This window comes from Peromyscus californicus, unplaced genomic scaffold (genome assembly GCF_007827085.1).
Source record: "Peromyscus californicus insignis strain IS unplaced genomic scaffold, ASM782708v3 Scaffold_14__1_contigs__length_90479793_seg_2, whole genome shotgun sequence".
NCBI lineage: Eukaryota > Metazoa > Chordata > Mammalia > Rodentia > Cricetidae > Peromyscus > Peromyscus californicus.
Genome location: NW_026294436.1, coordinates 65220803 through 65244937, shown reverse-complemented (window position 1 = coordinate 65244937; position 24135 = coordinate 65220803). Strand labels below are relative to the sequence as shown.

The following is a 24135-nucleotide window of genomic DNA, read 5'->3' as shown; positions in this document are numbered from 1 at the left end:
CCGAGAGCTCACATCTGATTCACAAGCATGAGGCAGAGAAGGAGCAAGATAACTGGAAATGGGGGATTTTTAAACCTGAGAGCCCACTGTACCAGGTTTTTTCTTTTAGGCCACCAACCAGCTCCCAAATCATGACACGGAGACTTATTAGTTTTGAATGCTCGGCCTAGCTTAGGCACATTTCTGGCTAGCTCTTTTAACTTAAATTAACCTGTTTCTCTTTGTGTACCTCTTGCCTTGGGCTTTTTACCTTTTCTTACTTTCTTGCTGTCTCTGTGTCTGGTTGGCTGACGGCTGCCTGGCTTCAGGCCCCGGGCATCTCCCTCACTCTCTCCTCCTCCTCCTCCTCCTTTCTTCTCCCGACCCTGGCTTTCTCCTCCTCTTTATTCTCTCTGCCTGCCGGCCCTGCCCATCCTTTCTCTGCCCAGCTATTGGCCATTCAGTTCTTTATTAGACCAATCAGGTGCCTTAGGCAGGCAACGTGTGAAACAGATGCAACACACCTTTACATAATTAAACAAATGCAGCAGAAACAAATCTAACAGATCTTTGCCTCGTTAAAATAATATTTCACAACAGCCCACCACTACCAATGACACACCTCTTCCAACAAGGCCATACCTCTGAAATCTTCCCAAACAGTTCTACCAACTGAGGACCAATCATTCAAACATATGAGCCTATGGGGGTTATTCTCATTCAAACTAACACACAGAGAGAGAGAGAGAGAGAGAGAGAGAGAGAGAGAGAGAGAGAGAGAGAGAGAGGAGAGAGAGAGAGAGAGAGAGAGAGAGAGAGAGAGAGAGAGAGAGGGCATGAGAGCGCACAAGGCATGTCAAGGACCCATGATCTGCTTTCAAGGGTGCCTGCAGTGACATACTTCCTTTCAGTAGGTCCAAGTTCCTTAAGGCTCCACCCCCACCCCCCATGGCACCACCAATGGGACTAGACCTCACATCTTTGGCATATGGGCCTTTGGGGACCACTCTGGACCCAAATTACAGCAAGGAGTAAGGCGAGTCACTGCAATCTTCTTAGTTTGTGCCAGCCCTGAGCTTGCTTGGCAGAGGCATCTGGGGCTGTCCTACTTGCCTGGATTCACAGAGCAGAATCAAGTGTTTGCTTCAGGCTTGTCTGTGAGTACTCCATTGCTTTTCTCTAGACAGTCGCCTATCTGCAGAGGCTGTGTCTGATCTCAGACAGTCATCAAATATTCCATCCATCACTGTCCCTTTCCTAGAGAGGCCCTGGAGCCAGTGAGTAGGGGTGGAAGGTGAGCTTGTCAAGTGAGCCCTCCTATACACAGGGTCCCCAAAGGGCCAGCAGCACATCCATCTTCCTACCCAGCAAAAATGGGACAGGATTTCAGATGGAGAGCATGATGTGGGTCCTCAGGCTGCACGTGCTGTGACGGGCTCTTGATTGGTTATCAGACCACCCTGCGACCAACTTGTAGATACGTTGGGAATCCAAAGACAAGAAACAGGAAAGGCCAGATTCTGTGGGAAGCAGAAAGGCAAGTGCTGGGGTCCGTGGGATAGCTCAGCAGGTGAAGTGCTTGCTGCCTGTCCTGACCTGAGTCTGATCCTCCACTCACACGGTGGAAGGAGAGACTGGACTCCAGCAAGTTACCTCTGACCTCCACTTGTGCGCCATGGCATGTGTGCCCATCACATACACACACAAACAAATGTAATTTTGAAAAAGTAAACAAACTAAAAGGCAGGCGATAAAATATCTGTCCTGTTCTTCCTGGAAGGGAGTAGGGCATGTAGAGTCTTCTCTTGGCTTCCCTGGAAACCTGCTGGGTTCCTTTCTTGTAACGACTGACTTCTGTTAACTCACTTTACAGAATCCAACTCAGTCTCCAGGACATTGTAGCTCTGGCTTTTTATCACTGAGAGGCAAGTTTTCTTTCTTTCTTTCTTTCTTTCTTTCTTTCTTTCTTTCTTTCTTTCTTTCTTTCTTTCTTTCTTTTTTCTTTTTCTTTTCTTTCTTTCTTTCTTTCTTTCTTTCTTTCTTTCTTTCTTTCTTTCTTTCTTTCTTTTCTTTCTCTTCCTTCTTTCCTTCCTTCCTTCCTGCTTTGATTGGCATTTAAAATTAACTTCATTCGGAGCTGGGGTGTAGCTCAGGGGTAGAGCACCTTCCTAGCATGTGAAGAGCCTTGCTCAGCTACTATCTCCAGACCACTTTACTGAGGCCAAGATGTAGCTTGGTAGAAAGTGTTCAGCATGTGTGAGGTCTTGGATTGTATCCCTACCCCAACTCCCAATTAACTTAATCAAAGTATAATTTGTTCAATAAGCTGCATCTATCTAAAACATTTAATTCAATTCATTTGATACCAGAATCGAGGTTCACATTTCTATCACCCCAAAAGATCCCTTGGAGGTGAAATTGTTTTTCCTTTGTGCAAAGTATTGGCATATTGGTTACTGGCCTTGGGTTAGGTGGAGGGGCTTGTCATTTGGTCCATGACCTCAGCAGGGTTTGTGTGGGGTCATGCAATGATAGCTACCTCTAGAGTCTAGACAGTCATCTGTTAGCTGTATAACCTTTGGCAAGTCATTCATGTCACTGTGCCTCAGTTTCCCATAGGCTGACTATGGATCATAATATCTTTCTTGAGGTTAGTGTGAAAATAAAATGAATGGGACACAAGATGTTAAATTTGAAGTTTTGGTGGCAACTTCAAAATATAATAGACAGAAACAGGAAATAGTCCATGATGTTTGGAGCTGCTGTCCAAGAGGGGGACTTTAAAAGGGGTAGAAGGAGGAGGCATTTCACAGGGAGGCTAGACCCGGAGCCCATCCTGCCCTTCTTGTAGAGTATGACTGTAACGCATCAGCTGGTGATCCAGGGGCTGAAGCAAAGGCATGGTAGTCAACATGTTTTGTAAGGAGAAGTTAGAGCAGAGCCGCGCTGGTGTTGGGAACTCCCAGAGATGGCCAGGACAAGAGACATGTGCTAGCCAGCCTTCCATTACCAAGATATCTGAAATGGAGTATAATCAGGAAATTTCAAGGCTGGAGAGATGGCTCAGCAGTTAAGGGCACTTATGGCTCTTCCAGAGGACCTGGGTTCAATTCCCAGAAGCCACATCAGACAGCTCATAACTGCCTTTAACTTCAGCTCCAGTGGATCCAGTGCCCTCTTCTAGATTCTGCAGGCACCCACGTAAACGTATGCATATGCCCCCACACAGACACAGACACAAAAATAAAATAAATGCTAAAAAAAAAGAGAGAAAGGTTTATTTTGGCTGTTGGTTTCAGTCCATTGGCCTCATTGTTCTTGGGACCATGATAAAACTGGGTATTACCGTGGGAGAATGTGGCCATGGAGCTGCTCACCTCATGGTGGCAAAATGGAGAGAAAGCTGGGGTTTGTCGGGGAATAGAAGCAAAAGGCCCAATAGCCTTTCTAGGACATGTCTCCAGTGGTTTAAATTCTCTTATCTAGGCTTGTCTTGGCCTGTGTTCTAGTGCTGTGAAGAGACACCATGACCATGGCAACTCTTATAAAGGAAAGCATTTCATTAGGGCTTGCTTACAGTTTAGAGGTTTAGTCCATTGTCATCATAGCAGGGAAAATGTCAACATGCAGGCAGCCATGGTGCTGGAGGAGGAGCTGAGAGTTTTACAGCCAGGTCCACAGGCAGCAGGAAGAGAAGGAGTCTGGGCTTGGCTTGTTTGTTCTTTTATTTATTTATTAAGGTTTGTGAGACAAGGTTTCTCTGTGTAGCTATGGCTGTCCTGGAACTTGCTCTGTAGACCAGGCTGGCCTCAAACCCAGAGATCCACTTATCTCTGCCTCTCAAGTGCTGGGATTAAACATGTGTGTCACCACTGCCTGACAGAGACTCTGGGCTTGGAATAGAGTTTTTGAAACCTCAAAGCCCACCCCTAGTGGCATCCTTCCTCCCAACAAAGCCACACCCCCTAATCCTTTCAAATAGTGCCACTCCCTGGTAACCAAGTATTTAAATCTAATGAGCCTATGGGGGTCATTCTTATTCAAAGTGCCACAAGGCTTTACCTTACCCTTAAAGGGTATGTCATCTCAAAGTGCACAGTAGTGAGTGTGCCCCCTCTGGGCACACTCACGAGAACCACAGCACTCCTATGGACCTCTGTGAGCTGTGAGCAAGCCACAGGAGAGTAGAGAGGGGTCGAGTGAGGGCCCAGCACAGGGCTCCAAGCTCTGGCTGCAGGTGGAATTTGTTCTCACTCAGGGATTGACTGTCTTCTGTTCTCTGGGCCCCACAGCTTCTGAGACCTGCTCACTCCATACTCACTCCAGGAAGAACTGCTTCCAGCTGGCCTCCCAGGGCCTCCTTGGGCCTCAAACTGTAACACACTCCAGCAACCTTCCAACTGGGATCACTGAGAGACCTGGACCTTTTCATCTTCCCGTTGGGGCTTGCGGTCCCTCTGTGGCCTGACCTAGCCGTTATCCCCACACAGAGTCCTCTGTGTTTGTTCACCCTTTGCTGTCCACACACCTCATTCTCCTGTTTTTCCTTAATCCTTTACAAATATTTGCTATTTTATGGATATGAGTGTTTTGCCTGCATGTATGTCTATGAACCACATGCGTGTCTGGTACCTGCTGACGACAGAAGGGAACTGGGTCTTGTGGAACTAGAGTTACAGATGGTTGTTGTACTGGCTGGTTTTGTGTGTCAACTTGACACAATCTAGAGTCATCAGAGGAATGAGCCTCACCTGAGGAAATGCCGCCATGAGATGCAGCTCTAAGGCATTTTCTCATTTAGTCATCACTGTGGGAGGGCCCAGCCCATTGTGAGTGGTACCATTCTATAAGAAAGCAGGCTGAGCCGGGCGGTGGTGGCACGTGCCTTTAATCCCAGCACTCGGGAGGCAGAGGCAGGCGGATCTCTGTGAGTTTGAGGCCAGCCTGGTCTAGAGAGTTCCAGGACAAGCACACACACACAAAAAAAAAAAAAGAAAAAAGAAAAAAAAAAAGAAAAAGCAGGTTGAGCAAGCCATGAACCAGTAAGCAAGCCAGTCAGCAGCTCTCCTACATGGCCTCTGCATCAGCTCCTGCCTCCAGGATCCTGCCCTGTTTTGAGTTCCTGTCCTGACTCCTTCAGTGGCGAACAGAAATGCTGAAGTGTAAGCCTAATAAACCCTTCCCTCCCCAACTTGCTCTTTGTGGTCATGGTGTTTCATCGAAGCAATAGAAAACCTAACTAAGACAGTTGAGAACTGACAAGTCAGTGCTGGGAATCAAACCCAGGTCTTCTGGAGAGCAGCCAGTGCTCCTAACCATTGAGCCTGCTCTCCAGCCTTAGTGCTATGGTGTGAGCATGGATCATGTCTCCAAAGGCTCACAGATAAAAGACCCACCACTCACCAGCTGGTGATGCTGGGAATGAACTTGTAGATTCTTTTTTTGGTTGTTTTTTTTGTTGTTGTTGTTTTTTGTTTTCCGAAACAGGTTTTCTCTGTGTAGCTTTGGAGCCTGTCCTGGAACTCACTCTGTAGCACAGGCTGGCCTCGAACTCACAGAGATCCGCCTGGCTCTGCCTCCCGAGTGCTGGGATTAAAGGCGTGCGCCACCACTGCCCAGCTAGCTTGCGGATCCTTAAGGGGTGGGTTCCACCAGGCGTGGTGGCACAGTGGGAGTTCCTTAGGTCATGGCAAGATGTCCCCTTCGTGGAGCTGTGGGCCTCTTCTCTTGCTCTTCCCATTGTCGTTTTCTTGCTTTCTGGGGCCCATGTAGTAAGCAGTGTGCCACATGCTGTGACCGTGATGGCCCTCACCAGAGGCTCAGAAAAACAGGCCACTCAATTTGGGGCTGAGACTCTTAAAACTGTGAGGCAAAATATTTTGGTTTTATGCCACAGGAATTTGTCACAGTGATGGAAAGCTGAATACTGATGGGAAGAGAGGCCGAGAAATAAAGAAGGAAACTGTCTCTTTTCCAAGAGTGGGGAAGGGTAGGACCCTGGGTAAGCCAGTGACTCTGGCATCTAGCCTGTGAAGGGAGAGGTGGCAATGCCAAATCAGAGTGCTGAAGATGTAGCTGTGAGTGGTTGCCAAACACGCACGAGGCCATGGGTGTGATTCCCAGCATGGCACAAATGGGCCTGAAATCCCAGCACTTGGGAGGTACAGGCAGGAGGAGCAAGAGCCTTGGGTCATCATTAGCGGCACAATGAGTTTGGGGTCATCCTGGGATACATTAGACTCGAGGTTCTCAACCTGTGGGTCACAACCTCCTACAAGGGTCACATATCAGCTATCCTGCACATCAGACATTGGCATCACAATTCATAACAATAGCAAAATTACAGTTCTGAAGTAGCAATGAAATAATTTTATGGTGTGGGGATCACCACAACATGAACTGTATTAAACAGTAGCAGCATTAGGAAGGTTGAGAACCACTGTATTAGACCCTTTCTCAAACCAACCAACCAACCAACCAACCATCCAACCAACCAACCAACCAACTAACCAACCAACCAACTAACCAACCATCCAACCAACCAACCATCCAACCAACCAACCAACCAACTAACCAACCAACCAACCAACCAACCAACCAACCAACCAAATCCTGCTCACCCCCACCACAACAGCCATTAAATAGATATGCTCTCTGGAATGAACATTTAATTGTTGAGGAGGTGACACTGGGCTTGAGTTGAGTCTTAGAAGGGTCACCATGGGGAACCAAGGGGAAGAATTAAAGGCTTGTAGTTTCCTTCTGGTGGTAGGACAAAAGTTAAATTGCTAATTCTAAAGTCTGGTGTGAGATGTGTGCTTGTTTAATACAATGCAGACAGGACATGTTGTCAGATCTCTGTCTCTTTGGTTGAGATATTTTATGTATTTCCTTAGTATTGCCACAAACCAGACATGTTGAGAGATGACCCTGGCTGTTGTCTTTGGGGAAATCACGTCACCGACAGTCGCTACCAGTTGTGGCAGGTCCTCACGTCCTGAGTGCCACTGTGGCTGCTCACGTGAAGAAGCCATGGGGTCACTGTCAGGATCAATGAAGTCCTGTAACAGCTCAGACAAATCATTTATCCCCAGAGAAGCAAGGTTAGAACCGACCTTTGGACAAAGACACAAATTCACAGTGGAAACACAAGAGGAAGAGGAAGGCAGAAGCTTGGCTGTCCTGTGTGCCCAACGTGACCTCTGCAGTCACCGAGGCGTGACCGAGCCTGTGAGATTAGCACTAAGAGCTGCCATTTAAACTATTCTGGGCAACAGCTTCTATTTCAGTACTGGTTTACATCTTTCTCCACAAAGTCACAGAAGAGTGGAGCGGCTAAGGGAGGCTTAGCAATGATCTGCAGCTGTGGTCATCAAGTCCTTGAGATCATGGACACCAAGGGTCGGGATGAGCACTAAGGATCCCATGGGAAGAGCTTGCATTGCTCAACTTCTGCATTCTCCCCAGAGCATGGCACAGACTGCCACTCTTCACTTCTGGCTTTTTGCTGAGACAGCCACCTCCTCTAATCAGGCTGGAAATGCTAGGCACTCTCTATCGGTGGAGCACAGCGTGTGGTCCCAACCTTAGTCAAGGGGACGAGGAGGTGTGTGTGGATTAGTAGATAGCATGGGGAGATGCTACCTGCCTTGGGATGGTGGTGCTGGGAGTCTGCAGCCATGATGGGAGAAACACAGAGAAACATCATTAACAAGTCCTGTAATTGTCTCCTTGACAGAGGGATGCTGTGTGTCCTGCCAAAGCAGGTGTTAGCTGGGTTTTCTGATAGCAGCAGAAAGTAGCTCAGTTAACAGGTTGGCTCTCTGAAGGCCACATAAGCACCATCTAAGGTTCACAGACTCTTTTTAGGAAGCCTAAGTACCTTACTGTGTCTTCTCTGGTCCTGAGCTTCTCTTCATGACCAATCAATGTAAAGAAATGCCAATAGCAGGTCAAACCAAGATGGGCTTTTTCTGCGAAGGGACTGTGTGAATTGCTGTCTTCTTTTAGTATGTGTGGGGGTGGGGGTGGGGGATGTTGTATAGCTATTTGCTCTGAATTGAAATATTCCTTCCTGAAGGCAGGCCTGTAAGACTCAGGCAATGAAGGAAACGTATGACACCTAGGACATTCTTGAAAGTGGTCAGAGTCACCAGTCCCCTTCCACCCCCAGGGTTATAAGTGGCAATTTATTGCTATGAGAGCCAACAGCCTGCAATCTGTGAGTAGAGCTTCTGGGATGCAGCTGTCATAGGTTGTCACCCATGCTGGGGTGGGGGTTGGTGATGCAGCTACCTTTTCTCCTTAGTAATCCCTTATACTACTGTGAGTGACCTAAACTGTTCACTAAGCTAGGCGTGGGTGGAGTTGTTTCTTTGGTCTATTGATGATACCCTATCTGTGATGAATAGTTGTTTGTTCACACCCTTCCCAGGAAAAGTTATGGATCGGGGGTGTGATAGCTAATCTCAGTTGTCAACTTGATTATGGGGGACTGTGGGATTCCAGCTCCTACCTTTTCCCCATTTTTTAGGGTTCTTAGGAGGAGGAAAGAGGGATAAGACAGTATTAGACAGAAAGGGAGATCTAGCCGATGAGAAGAAAGAAACACGGGATAGCTTTAGAAGGACCTGGGTCAATACCCAACAGCCTCCTCCATTTATTCAAAAGGGCTTTTTATAACAATGCCAAGGGGTGGGACAAAAGACCTCCTCCTTGCAAGATCAAAGCATACTGCACAGCCAAGTATAGACCCTTCCAAATACTTGGTAACCATGCCCGTGGTCAAATCACCCCCTTATGCAGCCCTGCTGGGTAAAGCAAGCTCAGATTCTCGGACCCTGAGTAATTTGGGCCTCCACAAATTCCCCCTTCTTAATAATATAAATCTCAAGTGGGAGTACAGAGCTTAACTCTCTGCAGCTCTGAATCAGCTTGCAAGTAGCTGGAACAAGCACAGCAATCTCTATGGCTGTCACACCCCCCAGTAAAGGAATAGAGGATGACCAAGAGGGAATGTCCTTTTTGAATGGGTCTAAGATGTCTATAGCAGCCTCAGCTGCACCAAGCTCTTTTTTAAATCAATAAACTCTTGATGCAACTGCATCAAATAAATCAGTAAACTCCTGATGCAACCGCATCAAACCTAAAAACTCCCTTAGTATCACCAAACCATGGTTCATCAATATCATCAGGTTAACATAATTTTAGCATGAATATTATTATACACAATTACAATTCTTACAAACTTATATCCCAAAGCAAACTCTCAATAGAACTATTTTCACTTTATAAACTTCAACAAATATCCAAAAGCAATTTCTTAATAGAACTTTTTGCATTTCTTTTTTTTTTTTTTTTTTTGGTTTTTCGAGACAGGGTTTCTCTGTGTAGCTTTGCGCCTCTCCTGGAACTCACTTGGTAGCCCAGACTGGCCTCGAACTCACAGAGATCCGCCTGGCTCTGCCTCCCGAGTGCGCCACCACCGCCCGGCAACTTTTTGCATTTCTTGCTAACAAAACCTAAGGTACATTATCACAAGTTAACATTAATCCACTCAAGGGACAAGAAATATATTTCTTTTTAAAGAATTTAAAGAGACATGAATATTAATTCTCCCTTTTCTTTATAATTTTTTTAAGGTTCATCTTGAGCCTGGTTAGAAAAAGTCCAAACTTCTCCATTTCTACACAAAACAGTTCCATTTTTTACACAAAACAATTCATGAACGACAACAGTTAATAAAGCATATATGCATAAGTCATCACAGTTGATAGAATACATAGGTGAAATCAAAACTGTCCCATTTCTGAGGTTTGCAAAAGTTCAAAAAGTCAGTTCTAATACCAGTCCCAAAGTTCAACTGACAGCCCAAGATCAGGGCCTGGCTTGTTAGCCACCCTGAAGTCTGTATAACAGTCCAAGTCAATACCCAACAGCCTCTTCTGTTTATTCAAAAGGGCTTTTTTTTTAAACAATGCCAAGGGGCGGGGACAAAAGACCTCCCCCTTGCTAGATCAAAGCACACTGCACAGCCAAGTGTAGACCCTTCCAAACGCCTGGTAATCACGCCGTGGTCAAATCATCTCCTTATGCAGCCCTGCTGGGTAAAGCAAGCTCAGATTCTCAGACCCTGAGTAATTTGGGCCTCCACAGTTCATGAGATAGACGTAGACCTGCGGTTCTCAACATTCCTGATGCTGAGACCCTTTAATACAGTTCCTCATGTTGTGGTGACCCCCCCCCCACTAGAAAATTTTCATTGCTGCTTCATCTAATTTTGCTGTTATGAATCATAATGTAAACATCTATTTTCTGGTGGTCTTAGGCGACCCCTGTGAAATGATCTTTCAACCTCAGTGGGTTGTGACTCTCACACTGAGAACCACTGATCTGGAATAAATGAGAAGACAGACCTCTGGTTATGCCTGTTAGGGATTATCCTGACAAGTTAACTGAGCTGGGAACACTACTGTGGATGGCACCGTTCCCTGGGCTAGGATCCTGAACTGTACAAAAATTGAGCTGAGCACAGGTACTCACTGATCTCTTCTTCCTGATTGCAGATGCAATGTGACCAGCTGCTTCAGGCTCCTGCTGCCTTGACAGACTGAACCTTAAAACAATCCCTTCCTGGGGCTGCCGAGATGGTTCAAGACAAGAGTACTTGTTCTTGTGGAGGAACCAAGTTTGACTCACTCCCTACCTGTGCCCCACTTCAGTTGCTGGTATCAGTATGTTTTGTCACAGTAAAGAGAAAGGTAACTAAGACAGGGGTGTAGTGGTTTGAAAGAAAATGTCCCCCAAAGGGAGTGCACTATTTGGAGGTGTGGCCTTGTTGGAGGAAGTGTGTCACGGGTGTGGGGTGTGGGGGTGGGGTAGACTTGGAGATCTCCTTTGCTCAAGCTTCGCTCAGTGTGTTACTTAGACTACTTCCTGTTGCCTGCAGGTCAAGAAGTAAAACTCTCAGTTCCTTCTCCAGCACCATGTCCGCCTGCATGCTGCCTTGCTTCCCACTATGACGATAATGGACTAAACCTCTGAACTGTAAGTTAGCCACAATTAAATGTTTTCCTTTGTAAGAGTTGCCGGTACAGAGCATTGTGGCATATGCCTTTCATCTCAGCACTCAGGAGGCAGAGGCAGGTAGGTCTCTGAGTTTGAGGCCAGCCTGGTCTACAGGGATAGTTCCAGGACAACCAGGGCAGTTACATAGAGAAACCTTGTCTTGAAAACAAACACACAAACAAATAAAAAACCTCAAACAAACAAACAAAAAACCCCAACAAAATAAAAAGTTGCCATGGTTATAATGTCTCTTAACAGCAATAGAAGCCCTAAGATAAATAGTGACAAGAATAAAAAAAAAAAAAGCAGGAAATACAAGTTCTCAACTAACTCTTCAGTTCCAGCCTGTTACTGAGTCTAAACGTCTGGATCTGCCAACTCCATGTTAGGTTGCCACAAAGCACCACCTGTGAGAGCTCCAGTGTCTTATGGGAATGCGGTCCTTCCGAAGCTTCAAGATGTGGCTCATCCAGAAGCCGCCCAGTGGATAGTTCAGGAAGAGAAGATGGCTGGCTCCTTTTTCATTTTCATCAGGAGAGCAATGAGCACTAGGTGTCCTTGGGATGCTGATACCACCAGGAAGGCGGCACCAGGTGGTCACCACTGCTTACCATCCATTAGCACTCTACTGATTTGACCATCTGCTGGCTTCATAGCTTGATTCTTAGTTCAGAACAAAATCCTGAAAAATTATGTTTCTGAAATTCCTATCAACTGCTAGGCAGACAGATCACAACTCAAAGCTCTATTACTGGCTGTAAACCAAAGTTGCATGCTGGCTTATTCAAATCTAGACAGCCCAGCCCGGTCCCTGGGTGAGTAGCAGCACATGGCTAAAATTAGCCTGGCCATCTGCTGAAACAGCAGCTGGGCTATTCTAAGCCCCAGAGAGCCTGCCTGGAAGCGGGGCTGGGCCTCTCAGGGAAAGAGCCAGAGGCCTGCTGCTTCGTGGTCAAGAGGGGAGACAGAACAGCCAGCAATTCTGGAAGGAAAGCCAGGGTCATGGTGGGGTTCATGGAGACTGGAAATGTGCAGCTAGATCCAGGTCCTATTTTCTAGTTTCTTTCTTACCTGGAGCTTCCTGTTTGCATTCAGACACTGGCAATACCATTCTCTGGGCCTCAGCAGTAATGGTCTTAAGTGTTTAGTCCTTGTCATAGATGAGGAGCTGAGTACTTCACAGGGATCAGTGTTCATATTCTCAAGATAACTCAGATGGATGCCAGATCTGGCTGACTTAGAAGAGTGTCACATTTATGTTGGAGACTCTGGCTCAGATGAGCTGTGGAGTTGAAGGCTTCCTGCGGACCCCCATCTCCATTTCTGCCACCAGAGAGGAGCAGGATCCTGCAGAGTTCTTTATTTATATATATACTTAATAGTCACTGGTCACCAGGACGCCTCCTCAGGTAGTTTGCTTTTTGACTAAGAACCACAGTCGACGCCCCCAAGTGGGTGTCCCAGCCTTACCTCTGCAATTGGTCTAAAGCCTCAGCCGGTACTTACACTTTCTCATGGTCCAGTTCATACTTGATTTTTAAACTTTTTATCTGTATGAGTACTTTTTGCCGGCATGCAGGTATGTGGACACGTGTGCCTGGTGCCAGCAGAAGTCAGAAAAGGGTGTTGGATCCCCTGGAACTGGAAATCTAAACGGTTGTGAACCACTATGCAGGTGCTGATCCAAACCTGGATCCTCTGCGAGAGCAAATGTTTCTACTGAGCTGTAGCTTCAGTTCTGCCCTCTACCCCTTTAAATGGTGCTGGCAATAGAACCCTTGTACATGCTAGGCAAGTGTTGATCACTGAGCCACACCCCCAGCCCAATAAAATCACCGTTTGGGGGTGTTAGCACCTATTCATTGCACAAAGTAGTGGATTTCATGGTGACTTCTACACATGTAATCTACCTTGTATTCACCACCATGTGTCCTCTTCTTATCCCTTCTCCAATAACACATTAAAGCCTTTGTGTGGTATATGCAGGTGTGCCTGTGCACACCTGTCAGGACCAGAGGTCAACTTTGGGTGTCCCCTGTCCCATCTTATTTTTTTGGACAGGGTCTTTTACTGAACCTAGTTTACCATCCCTCATCTCCAAACCCCAGTGCCGGGATTACGGGTGCCTGCAGCCCTATCAGGGTTGTGTGAGTACGAGGATCCCAATTCAGGTTGACATACATGTGCGGTGCTGCAGCCCACTAACTAGGTTTCCTAGTGGCTGTACCCAGCAGGACTGCATAAGAGGTTGATTGGACCACGGGCCTGGGTGGTCACCAGGTGACTGTATCTAGCAAGGGGGAGGTCTTTTGCTCCGCCCCTTGGCATTGTTATAAACAGACCTTTGGAATAAAGTCCTGGGCCGGTGGATAAGGATCCAGGCCCTCCCGAGTCTATCCTGTGTTTTCTCCGTTTCTCTCCTCTCTATTTCTAACTTAAGTCTCTTATCCTTCATTCCTCAGGAGTTCCCGGGGTAAATACGTGTTGGGGCTGGTCCTCTACAGTGAAGCAAGCACTTTCCCCATGAAGCCATCACCCCAGCCCCAACTCAGCTTTCTCATGAGACAAGTGTCTCCTAATTTAGTCCAGGTTGGCCCTGAGAAACAGAGCCCACTGCCTGTGTCCACAGTGCTGGAATTACAGGCACCAGCTAACCGCCAATAAAGTCACTGCTAATGTGCACACTCTAATAGAGGAGAGCCAGCTTTGGTAGGCCAGGAAGTCACCCCACAAAAGCTCAATGTGACTAGCTTATTTTATTTTTAAAGAAAAACTGAGACCAACTCATGTAGCCCAGCCTGGCCTTGACACTTCCAAGTGCTAGGAGTACAGGCATGTGCCACCACGTTACCTCCAGTGTACCCATGCACACATCGGGGCCCGTGCCACCCCTGTACCTCAGCTGTCCTAACCTCATTCCTAAAATCCAGGTCATAATGTTTACACCAAAATCAAGTTCCAGGCAGACCACTCTACAGCAGCTCTGAAGTGTGCTGTGGGATGTTAGAGTTGTTCTCACCTCCCCAAGAGGGCAACACCCAAGTATAGGTAGACAACAGAACCCTGCTGGCCAACACATTGGAGGAATGTACAGTGCCTCTCAGGCCCTCTGAACACAGGCATGTGCTGCACTGCAACAGTGTGGTCTGAAACAGCTAAAGGATGGTGCTGAACGGATACTGTGCAAGGGCTGCTCATCCAGACACAGGCAGGGGCAGCTCACCAGGGAGGCAGAGTGCGCCTCTTTTGTGGAGCACTCAGTTTTGGAGCAAGGTTGTTGTTGGTTCTGTGGACACACAAGCATGTGCCCTACAACTGAGCTGTGCCTAAGCCCTGATTTTTAATTTATAGATTGGCTGATCTCATCTTTGGTTGCTGTGGGAGTCTAACATGGCCCCATAGGCTCACTGGGAGTGGCACTATTAGGAGGTATGGCTTTGTTGGAGGAAGTGTGTCACTGGGGGTGGGCTTTGAGGTTTCAGGAGTTCTAGCCAGGTCTAGTGGCTCATTGTCCCTTCCTGCTGCCTGATGATCAGGATGCAGAACTCTCAGCTACCTCTCCAGTACCATGTGTGCCTGCCCGCCACCATGCTAGTAACAGAATAAACCCCTCAACCTGTAAACCAGCCCCAATTATTAAATTTTATAAAATTTTGTAAAAGCAGCTGTGGCGGCATACGCCTTTAATCCAGCACTGGGGAGGCAGAGCTGGTCTAAGAGCGAGTTCCAAGACAGCCAGGGGTACACAGAGAAACCCTGTCTTGAAAAAACAAGCAAAGAAGCAAAAAATAAAACAAAGAGTTGCTATGGTCACGGTGTCAAAAATAAAATAAAGAGTTGTTATGGTCACGATGTCACCTCACAGTGGTAGAAACCCTAAGACAGTTGTTATTCTCAGGGTAAAACTTGCATTTCTTCCCCTTGCCCCATTCCCCCAAGACAGGGTTTCTCTGTGTAGCCCTGATGTCCTGGAACTGAAGAGATCTGCCTGCCTCTGCCTCTGAGTGCTGGAATTAAAGGTGCGCCACCACCGCCCGGCCCAGACTTGAATTTCTTAAACATGGAGAACAGTGGCAGGTGAACACTGCAACGTGACATGTGTGTTCCTGAAATAAAACAGAAATGGGAATCTGGGCTTAGAAATCAGTCTTGATTACAGAGAATCCATTAAGCACTATCCCCAAACTAAAAATACTGTGTCTAATCAGGCACTGGGGGGTAAGTGCTTTTCTCTGCCGTTAAAGGTGACTGGTAGCTGATGAGCTTTACGGAGTGACTGGGTGAACTGGAGATGTTCAAGTTAGATACAGCAAAGGCAAGAACCTCACTGCTATGCAACCAATATCCATGTTCTCACCAGAAACCTGACACTTCCTCACGCCCCTCAGTCTAACTGCAGCCATGCACCTGGGCTCTCCAGGACACAACTGGAGATCACAAAGGACACTAACTGCTCAAGTCAGAAAATTTTGTTGTTTTTTTTTCCATCCTGTCTTGAGTAAATTCTGCCTTTTATTTTTCTCACCAAAAATAAAACCACCACCAACAAAACAACTCCAAGTTTGAAGTCCTTGAGTTTAGAGGATGTTGGGAGTCCTCTCAGCCTCTGGTGGCTATGATATTGGGCCTGGGCCTCCTGCCTTTGGCCTGCCAGTCCTAGATCCTCTGTAAAAGGTCAAGAGGTTCTGACTTTCAGAGTTGAATGTAACATTCAACTATGACTTTCAAATTCCAGAAAGCTCTAGGATGGACGCCCTGCGGCTTTGGGACGGTATAGTGAGTCATACTGCCTTGCCAAGTATTAGTAATCTGAAGGGATCCTTCCCTATGGGTATGACACTCTTAGGGTTCAGGGCCTCTGTAGATCTCTCACCGTGAAGATAACCGTATCCCTATCAGGAGAGGAGCCACACAACACAGGACAGATAGCCATTTGCATTTTAATTGAGAACTATTAGCCCTTTGGGTGGCTGTACTGATTACAGGCGCTTTAATTTTGGAAGACAAAATTGCTCATGGATGAAGCAAGAATCCCAAATGCAACTTTGAACCGACCACATTACAGACTCAGTTTCCCCACTGGAGTGCTTCAGGGAGCCCCTTCTTTTCTGGTTACCCCACATCTGTGACTGAAAACCAAAGCAAAACAACAAAAAAGCCCAGAAGGCTAAGAAGGGGACAGGAGGTTCAACATAAAAGAAAATCCATATAGTATGAAATTAGCTTTTATTTTTAGCTTAAAATAAATGCTTAACATTTTGCCAAAATCAAAACCAAAGACAAACCTTTGAAAAAAAGGAGGAAGCACATTTTTCCTTCCCTGGGGAAACCAGTAAGGCAGACATTGTGACTGTGACGTGGCTTGTGTTTTTCCTCAGGACTAGTCTAGGCAAACAAAACAAAAACCTCTCCCCAGCTTCTCCTCTACTGTCAGCTGTGTCTATCAGGGCTGTGCCTGGAAGGCTAAAACCCCAACAACCCTCCCACCGAGTCAGCATGGACAAGGGACTTGAACCTGCAGCCCTTTAACCCGTCTCTAAATCCTAAGGAGATTCATGAGGGTGCCACCCTTAGGCATCGGTGTGGCTGAGGTTTTGTGGTGTCTGTGGTGCAGAGGCGCCGGGGGGACTTTACCCGCCGGGCTCTGGGTGCTGAGTGCTGGGTGCAGCACACCCCTCACACTTTACCACAGGGACGTCTTAAAATTGAACTTCAGTTTCAGCAGGTATTTCAGATGCACCTGAGCAATGTCGTAGACAATGTACCTGGGGAGAGCCGTGGTCAAGGAGCCAACCATTGAATCCTGTGACCCTCTTCACACTGAATCCCCTCAAAGTGGGGAAGGCTGGTGCCCAGAGCCAGGTTCACCCATACAGCACCGAGTCAGACCTCAAGTGCACACAGGAGACCATCCAGGGGAACAAGTTGTCACCATCCCCATATAAGCTGCCCTGGGCGGTGCGAGCACACACAGCTGCTGGTACAGTTCCAGAACACACAGCACAGCCATGAAAGGATACTCGTTATACAGTAGGCAGGTGTCGTTAACACCTGATGGGACCCCTGTCCCCAGGGGAACCTCTACACCCTCCAGGGTGATGCTGGCCGAAGGGTCGGGGGTGGTTTTGCCCAAACCTGTAAAGTAGAATGGTCAAGTGCTAGGCGTGATGGGGATGTGTAATGGGGCGTGTGAAAATGTCCTGGCTACATGACATCTATTTATGCAAGATGTGTGCGTTCACTTTAAACATCCTTCGGACACAAACATGGAAGCTATAAATGTTCCAAGGCACCAGTCTAAACCAGTAAAGTCATAGAGGCCCAGACAGAGTAGTAACTGGCGAACACCCCAAGGCCGTGGTCATCATGTGCTACCCACTCAACAGTTCCAGGTGCACCAGAGGTCCCTCCTGGCCTGACACAACTGCTCAATATGTCAAGCCACCAGGGCCCTCTCTGGTTTGGTTCCTGGTATCCCAGAGTTCCTATGGCATTTATGGTACTAGCTGCAGCCACAGGAACGAAACAGTTTTGGTTTTAAATGAGCCTCCAGCAGCCCGCTCCAAGAGTCCAGCCTTGGAGGAAAGGTCCCCCCCACCCCCCACCGTCTGCACGTCATGCCTGAGGGACAGTACCTTTGACACTGTGCTTGCCCTTGGGTAACTTGCTGATATGTGAGGCATGCTTGAGTTCGTACCTGTTCGAAAGAGGACAGTCTCAGACCAGCCCCTGGTCACGGGCTCCCAAACCAACATTCACCAGCATCCTCACCATCAGGTCGACTACATGCCCACAGAACTCTGCCCTTAACTGGAACCTCCCTCCCCAGCTCCTGGACTCTTCAGAACCCAGAGTGTTAAGTAGAGCACCTGCAACAACTGCCGCTGCTAGGGGTTATTTCCAAAGAAAGGGCCTGTTTGGAGCTGTGGCCAGTTGTTTGAGGCTTCCTGTCTAGTCTACCCTATGACCAGTTCACCATCTTCTCTTCTGGTCACAGCTCACAGGATCAGGAGGTTGCCTGGATGAAGCTGGAGGAATTCCATCTTCTCTTTGAAGAATGGCCTCCCTGCTTCCCTGTTCTGTAGGACTCATGCTGCTGGTCCCTGGCCTCCTGCACTCCTTCCCCTGGGTTTTCATAGCACCTCTGGATCCCCCTCCATCCCCTGTCTACTGTTCTTACAAGTCAAGAACCCTGACTTCCAAGTCCACTAACTGGTGGGAGATTTCCATGGTTGTCGACCAGCCAAGGAGACTCTCCTTCTGGTCCACTCTACCGACCCTGGCCAGGGTACTCACATGTTTCCAAGGGCAACTTCTCCCAACAGGATTAAGCCAATCGGGTCTCCCTGAGATGTGTGGCAGTAGTTCGCACTTTTGGATACCATGTCGGCAAAGTAGATCCCTTTTCCAAACATGTAGCCTGTCTGGAGAGTTGGAAGAGGGACAGCTGAAAACCTTCCCAGAGTAAGTCAGTGAGGTAGTCCAGTGAGGACCTACACGAGCCACTGTGGGAAGTCACATAACAGCTTAGGACGCCATTTTCTCCTATCTAAGAAGTCTCATGAGGGTAATGTGAAGATTTAATGAGTTAATAATCACTACTTAGACTAGGCCAGACACACGTATACATCCAGCAAGCACTGGCTACTCCTAATCCCTGGGTAAGTGAAGTGGGAGGCTTTGGAAGAGCAGGTGAGGGGCTGAGATGGCCATCCCAGAAGGCCTGTCCAGCTGCTCCCTTCTACAACCCAGCAGGTGACGTATCTATTCCTTGTCCTGTTTATTGGTGGAAATACAGGAGCTCACAGAGCTGCATGCCTGGGCTCCAAAGCCTGTTCTTTGCATGTCAACAAGTCCAATCAGTCTTCAGAGCATCCTGGTCTAGACACTTCTGTTCCAGAAGCTGTCTCAAACATGTACAGTTGCACTCCTGACGGGGCAGCTGCAGGGTTAGAGGCTCTCCTCACAGCTGTACTCCTGACGGGGCAGCTGCAGGGTTAGAGGCTCTCCCCACAGCTGTACTGACGGGGCAGCTGCAGGGTTAGAGGCTCTCCTCACAGCTGTACTCCTGACGGGGCAGCTGCAGGGTTAGAGGCTCTCCTCACAGCTGTACTCCTGACGGGGCAGCTGCAGGGTTAGAGGCTCTCCCCACAGCTGTACTGACAGGACAGCTGCAGGGTTAGAGGCTCTCCTCACAGCTGTACTGACAGGACAGCTGCAGGGTTAGAGGCTCTCCTCACAGCTGTACTCCTGACGGACAGCTGCAGGGTTAGAGGTTCTCCTCACAGCTGTACTGACAGGACAGCTGCAGGGTTAGAGGCTCTCCCCACAGCTGTACTGACGGGACAGCTGCAGGGTTAGAGGCTCTCCTCACAGCTGTACTCCTGACGGACAGCTGCAGGGTTAGAGGTTCTCCCCACAGCTGTACTCCTGACGGGGCAGCTGCAGGGTTAGAGGCTCTCCTCACAGCTGTACTCCTGACAGGGCAGCTGCAGGGTTAGAGGTTCTCCTCACAGCTGTACTAACGGGGCAGCTGCAGGGTTAGAGGCTCTCCCCACAGCTGTACTCCTGACGGGACAGCTGCAGGGTTAGAGGTTCTCCTCACAGCTGTACTAACGGGGCAGCTGCAGGGTTAGAGGCTCTCCCCACAGCTGTACTCCTGACGGGGCAGCTGCAGGGTTAGAAGCTCTCCCCACAGCTGTACTGACGAGGCAGACTGCAGGGTTAGAGGCTCTCCCCACAGCTGTACTGACGGGGCAGCTGCAGGGTTAGAGGTTCTCCCCACAGCTGTACTAACGGGGCAGCTGCAGGGTTACAGGTTCTCCCCACAGCTGTACTCCTGATGGGGCAGGCTGCAGGATTACAGGCTCTCCTCAAAGCACCCAGCGCTCTTTAAGGAGGATATTACTGCAAGAACAAGTACTTCCTAAGTCCCCATACCCGAGGTCAGCCACCTACCACAGGTGCTTCAGGTGGGGCTATCCGCAGACCCTGTGACAAGATGCCAGCGAAGTTGGTGGTCCTGGACCCGTGCCACAGCAACCTCCGATTGTGAAGCTGCTTGAAGGGCTTGTAGCGCTGGCTCTCTCCCTCTCGCTCTATCTTAAAGATCTGGGCAGACAGCAAAAGGGAAGCAGAAATACTGTTACTCAGGTTAACCGAAGAGATGAATGGACTGATACTGACCACCTGTCCCAAGACTAGAAAACTTCAGCTTTGTGGCATTATCCACAGGCTAGGATGGGATGAGCCAATGCACACGTCCCAAGGCTCCACTCAACAGGGACGAGCCATTAAAACACTGGTGCTAATATGCAGCAGATATGCACCTAAGGAACTTTGGCTTTGAGACTAGTCTATGTAGCCCAGGCTTACCTGGAACTGACTATGCAGACCAGGTTGGCCCTGGCCCTTTGAGTCTCCTGCCTCAGACTCCCAAGTGATGGGATTAGAGATGTGTACTACATCTGGCCTGAGGAACTTTATCATGAGCTTCTGGTAACCATATTTTCTTATCCTAAAAACCAAATCTGGGGCACTTTAATACACCGTTAAAGGGCAAAGCTAACCGTACAATACCACTAATTCTCTAGCTCAACAAACAAGTCACCTCTGCGTACTTAAAACAAAGTAGGGATGGCTGTGGCGGCAAACACCTTTACTCCCAGAACTCAGGAGGCACAGGCAGAGGCTGGTGGATCTCTATAAATTTGAAGCCAGCCTGGTCTAATAGTGAGCTTCAGGACAGCCAGGACAGACAGACAACCCTATCTCAAAAAAACAAAACAAACAAACAAACAAAAACAACAAAAAAACCAAAACCCAAAATCAAAACCAAAAACGCAAAGCAGAGCAAAACAGCCCACTCTTTCTGAGCCAGGCCCAGGAAAGTAGGGCACAGGGAGACCTGGCAGGACAGAAAGGGGGTGAGAAGGATTCTTACATCTATCACTTCCAGGTCATAGGCATTGTGTGTGGTCGCATGAGTGTTCTTAACATACTTCCTGATGACCTCAGCTTCCTCAGAATCTCTGTCAACCACCTGGAAAATAGGCATCTGGAATCAGAGCAGGGAGACCCCCAGAGAGCCCTGTGAAGAATATCGATATACAAGACTAGAGGATGCCAGAACAGTCCATGCTACCCAAGAGTGACACCTACGGCCTAGGCCAGGGTTCCATGTGCCCAAACATCACTCCTTCATCCACTTGGACTGCTAGAGAAGAGTTCTTGTCTACACACTAGAGCGTAAGATTAGTGAGGTGGAACAAGGAAATTACTCTGGACCAGGAACTCAGCTCACTGTGGAACACAAGGTGACATCATTCAATTTCCTTGTCCCTCCCCCAGTCCTCAGGATGAACAAAAGGGCCTTGCACACGCCCAGCAAGTGCTCTATGACTGCACTGTCCCTCAGCCCCATTGCAGGGCTCTGAGGATAGAGTCTCACTGCACTGTCCCTCAGCCCCACTGCAGGGCTCTGAGAATAGTCTCTCTCTTCCATGTGTTGGCTCAGCAAACGTCCAATTATGTGACATCAATGGAATTCACACTAAACAAACTGAGCTTATGCAGGAGGCTATGGATGGTCTTTATGTTTTCTTACTCTAAGTTTGGAAAACCTAGGAATTCTAGTTGTCTTTGCTGCTTCTTTACCAAGAACCTATACTATAGCTTTCCATTGAATGTACACTTGGCACGAATCCTGCTTGTGAGGCGGGAGGCATAGGGAACAGTTGAGCTCCCTCGGACTCCACTTGGTCTGGGCTATGCAGGCACCCTTCCTCTAATGCTGCGTTGTTAGCCTGAGACCCTTACTTTCATTCTGTGCATACTCTCCTCCCGTTTAACACGCCTCAAACTCAGCACTCCTCCATCTGCACGGAGCCGGCACACCAACCTCCCAACAACGGAGTGAGTTTCTCCTCTTAATAACCACCAAATTTAGATAGATTCTATTCAGTTATATTCTAGCTATGTCTGGGTATGAGCAGGAAGGCTGATCATGCTTCAGTTGGTCTTAGGTACAAACACAACAACCTTTAAGTGAACTTCTGCAGAAATCTTGTGCTAGCTAGTTTTATGTCAACTTGACACAAGCTAGAGACACTGGAGGGAGCCTCACTTGAGAAAATGCCTTCATTAGATTGGGCTGTAGGCAAGCCTGTTAGGCATTTTCTTAATTAGAGCAAGCCAGTCAGCAGCACCCCTCCACGGCCTCCAGGTTCCTGTCCTGACTTCCTTTGATGATGAACTCTGATGTGCAAGTGCAAGCACCCCCTTTTCTTTCCCAAGTTGTTTTCGTCATGGTGTTTCATCACAGCAATAGTAAGTAACCCTGACTAGGACAAATCTTCTCTCTACCATTTTATGCCTATATAAAACTGGGTACCCCATTATTAAAACCAGAGGCATTATGGGAAGAACATGCACAGGAGGCAAAAGGCATACATATCAAGTCTGTCAATCAAAATAGAGGATCACCCAACCTACACTACTTTTGTAATCCTGTGAGCCTTTTTATCCTTTGACTAAGAGGCCAAGAATCTGGAAATACCTGGTCCAGGCTCCAAGCCTCAGTACTACTTGGACCGATGGGTCCACGCTGCCTGGCAGAAACAGGTGCTGGCTCATTAGACTCTTGCATACTCTAATCCTGTCACAGGCAGAAGTAGGCACGTCAGGCTGGGAGCAGAGGAACAGAGTCCAGGCAGGGCAATTCCCACATGCTTGGGCCTTTAACACACCTGAGTTCAATGGACTGCTTGTACCCAAAATAGAAGAAAAGGAACTTTTGGCAGGACCCTCAAAATCCAGTCTCCACACCAATCTGAGGCACTAGCTAGCTCAGAAGACCCCTTGCAGGGGGTCTCAAGGACCATCATCGCCATCTGGATTTGTGGGAGGGCAGGTTCAAGGCCTGGCTGCACATTTAAGGAGCAGTTGAGATGGCCCGAGTGCCAATGCAGGTTGGAGACCACTGCTCTTGGGTGATTACCTGGAAAGGGTAATTACTGATTACCACCTGGGAAGGGGCAGGCCTCTCACCTTAATGTCGGTTTTGAGCTTCTCGTAGTTGACATCAATGGGGTCCTTACTGCTGTCATCAGACCCACCCCTGAGAAGACTGTAGGCCACCTCGATGTCCAGGAGGTTGTCCAGCATCTCCACCTTGGCCTGGGGACAAAATAAAGACCTGGGAGTTAAGTCCACAGGGAAGGAGACAAACTATCAAGCCTGGACAGAAGTCAGTATGTAGATGACCTCCCACACAGTGGGGGCGGGGGAGGAATCTCTTGGTTGGCCAGAGCCTGCCACCACCTCACTCAACACTTGACAGTCACAGGCATTTCCTGACATGCTGATGAGGCTCTGATGCCTGGGGAAGTGAGGGGCAGATGTCACATACTGATCTCAGTCAGGGACTCGTGGGGGCCTTTATGTGGGGACAGAGAAAAGGTCTTCTTGGCGAGTGACAATTTCCTGGACTTACTTGGTAAAGCAAAGGGAAGAAACCGTAGATCCCGCTCTGAAAGAGCACAGTAAGGAGGACATGCCCAGGAGGAAGACCAGCCCTGGCCAGCGCAGGGCCACTACCTGCACACTGTCTGCGTTGTTCAGGAGTGGGGGCTTCTTCATTCCGAAGTCATGGGGGATCAGGGTGTAGAAGCGATTAGAGAGATCCAGGATCTGGGAGTCACTGCTGCCTTGGGACACTGCCTGGAAGGGGACAGGAGGAACACAGGACTGAATCGACTGCTGTGTGCACAAGCAGGGAAATGATTATCACAGCTCCTTCTCACTGGATGAGCAAGGCAGGACCGTGGTCCTGGAACATAACAGCACAGCTTAACCACACCAAGAACTACGTTACCATACACGTCACACAAAGTTCCTTTGCAAACTCTATGTGCTGGGCTCATGGCTACTGCTGTAAAATTCCTTTGGTTTTTATGTTTGAAAACTGTTGAGCTGGGCATGGTGGCACACGTCTCTAATCTCAGCACTCAAAGGCAGGTGGATCTGAGTTCGAGGCCAGCCAGGTCTACACAGTTTCAGGCCATCAAGGGTCACATGGAGAGACCCTGT

The 24135-nt window shown here is 48.3% G+C and overlaps 1 protein-coding gene across 1 annotated transcript in view; it reads right to left on the bottom strand.

Annotated features, from left to right (window-relative positions):
• Window positions 1-16255: 16255 nt before the first annotated feature.
• Parp1 (poly(ADP-ribose) polymerase 1) overlaps window positions 16256-24135 on the bottom strand; it is a 36861-nt gene continuing 28981 nt past the window's right edge. Inside the window, exons 16-23 of the mRNA XM_052737802.1 lie at window positions 23644-23766; window positions 23095-23223; window positions 20990-21088; window positions 20005-20157; window positions 18343-18470; window positions 17682-17743; window positions 17067-17181; window positions 16256-16811 (exon numbers count right to left, since the gene is read on the bottom strand). Coding sequence (XP_052593762.1) covers window positions 16730-16811; window positions 17067-17181; window positions 17682-17743; window positions 18343-18470; window positions 20005-20157; window positions 20990-21088; window positions 23095-23223; window positions 23644-23766 — 891 coding nt within the window. The 3' untranslated portion in view covers window positions 16256-16729. The remainder of the gene's footprint in view (window positions 16812-17066; window positions 17182-17681; window positions 17744-18342; window positions 18471-20004; window positions 20158-20989; window positions 21089-23094; window positions 23224-23643; window positions 23767-24135) is intronic.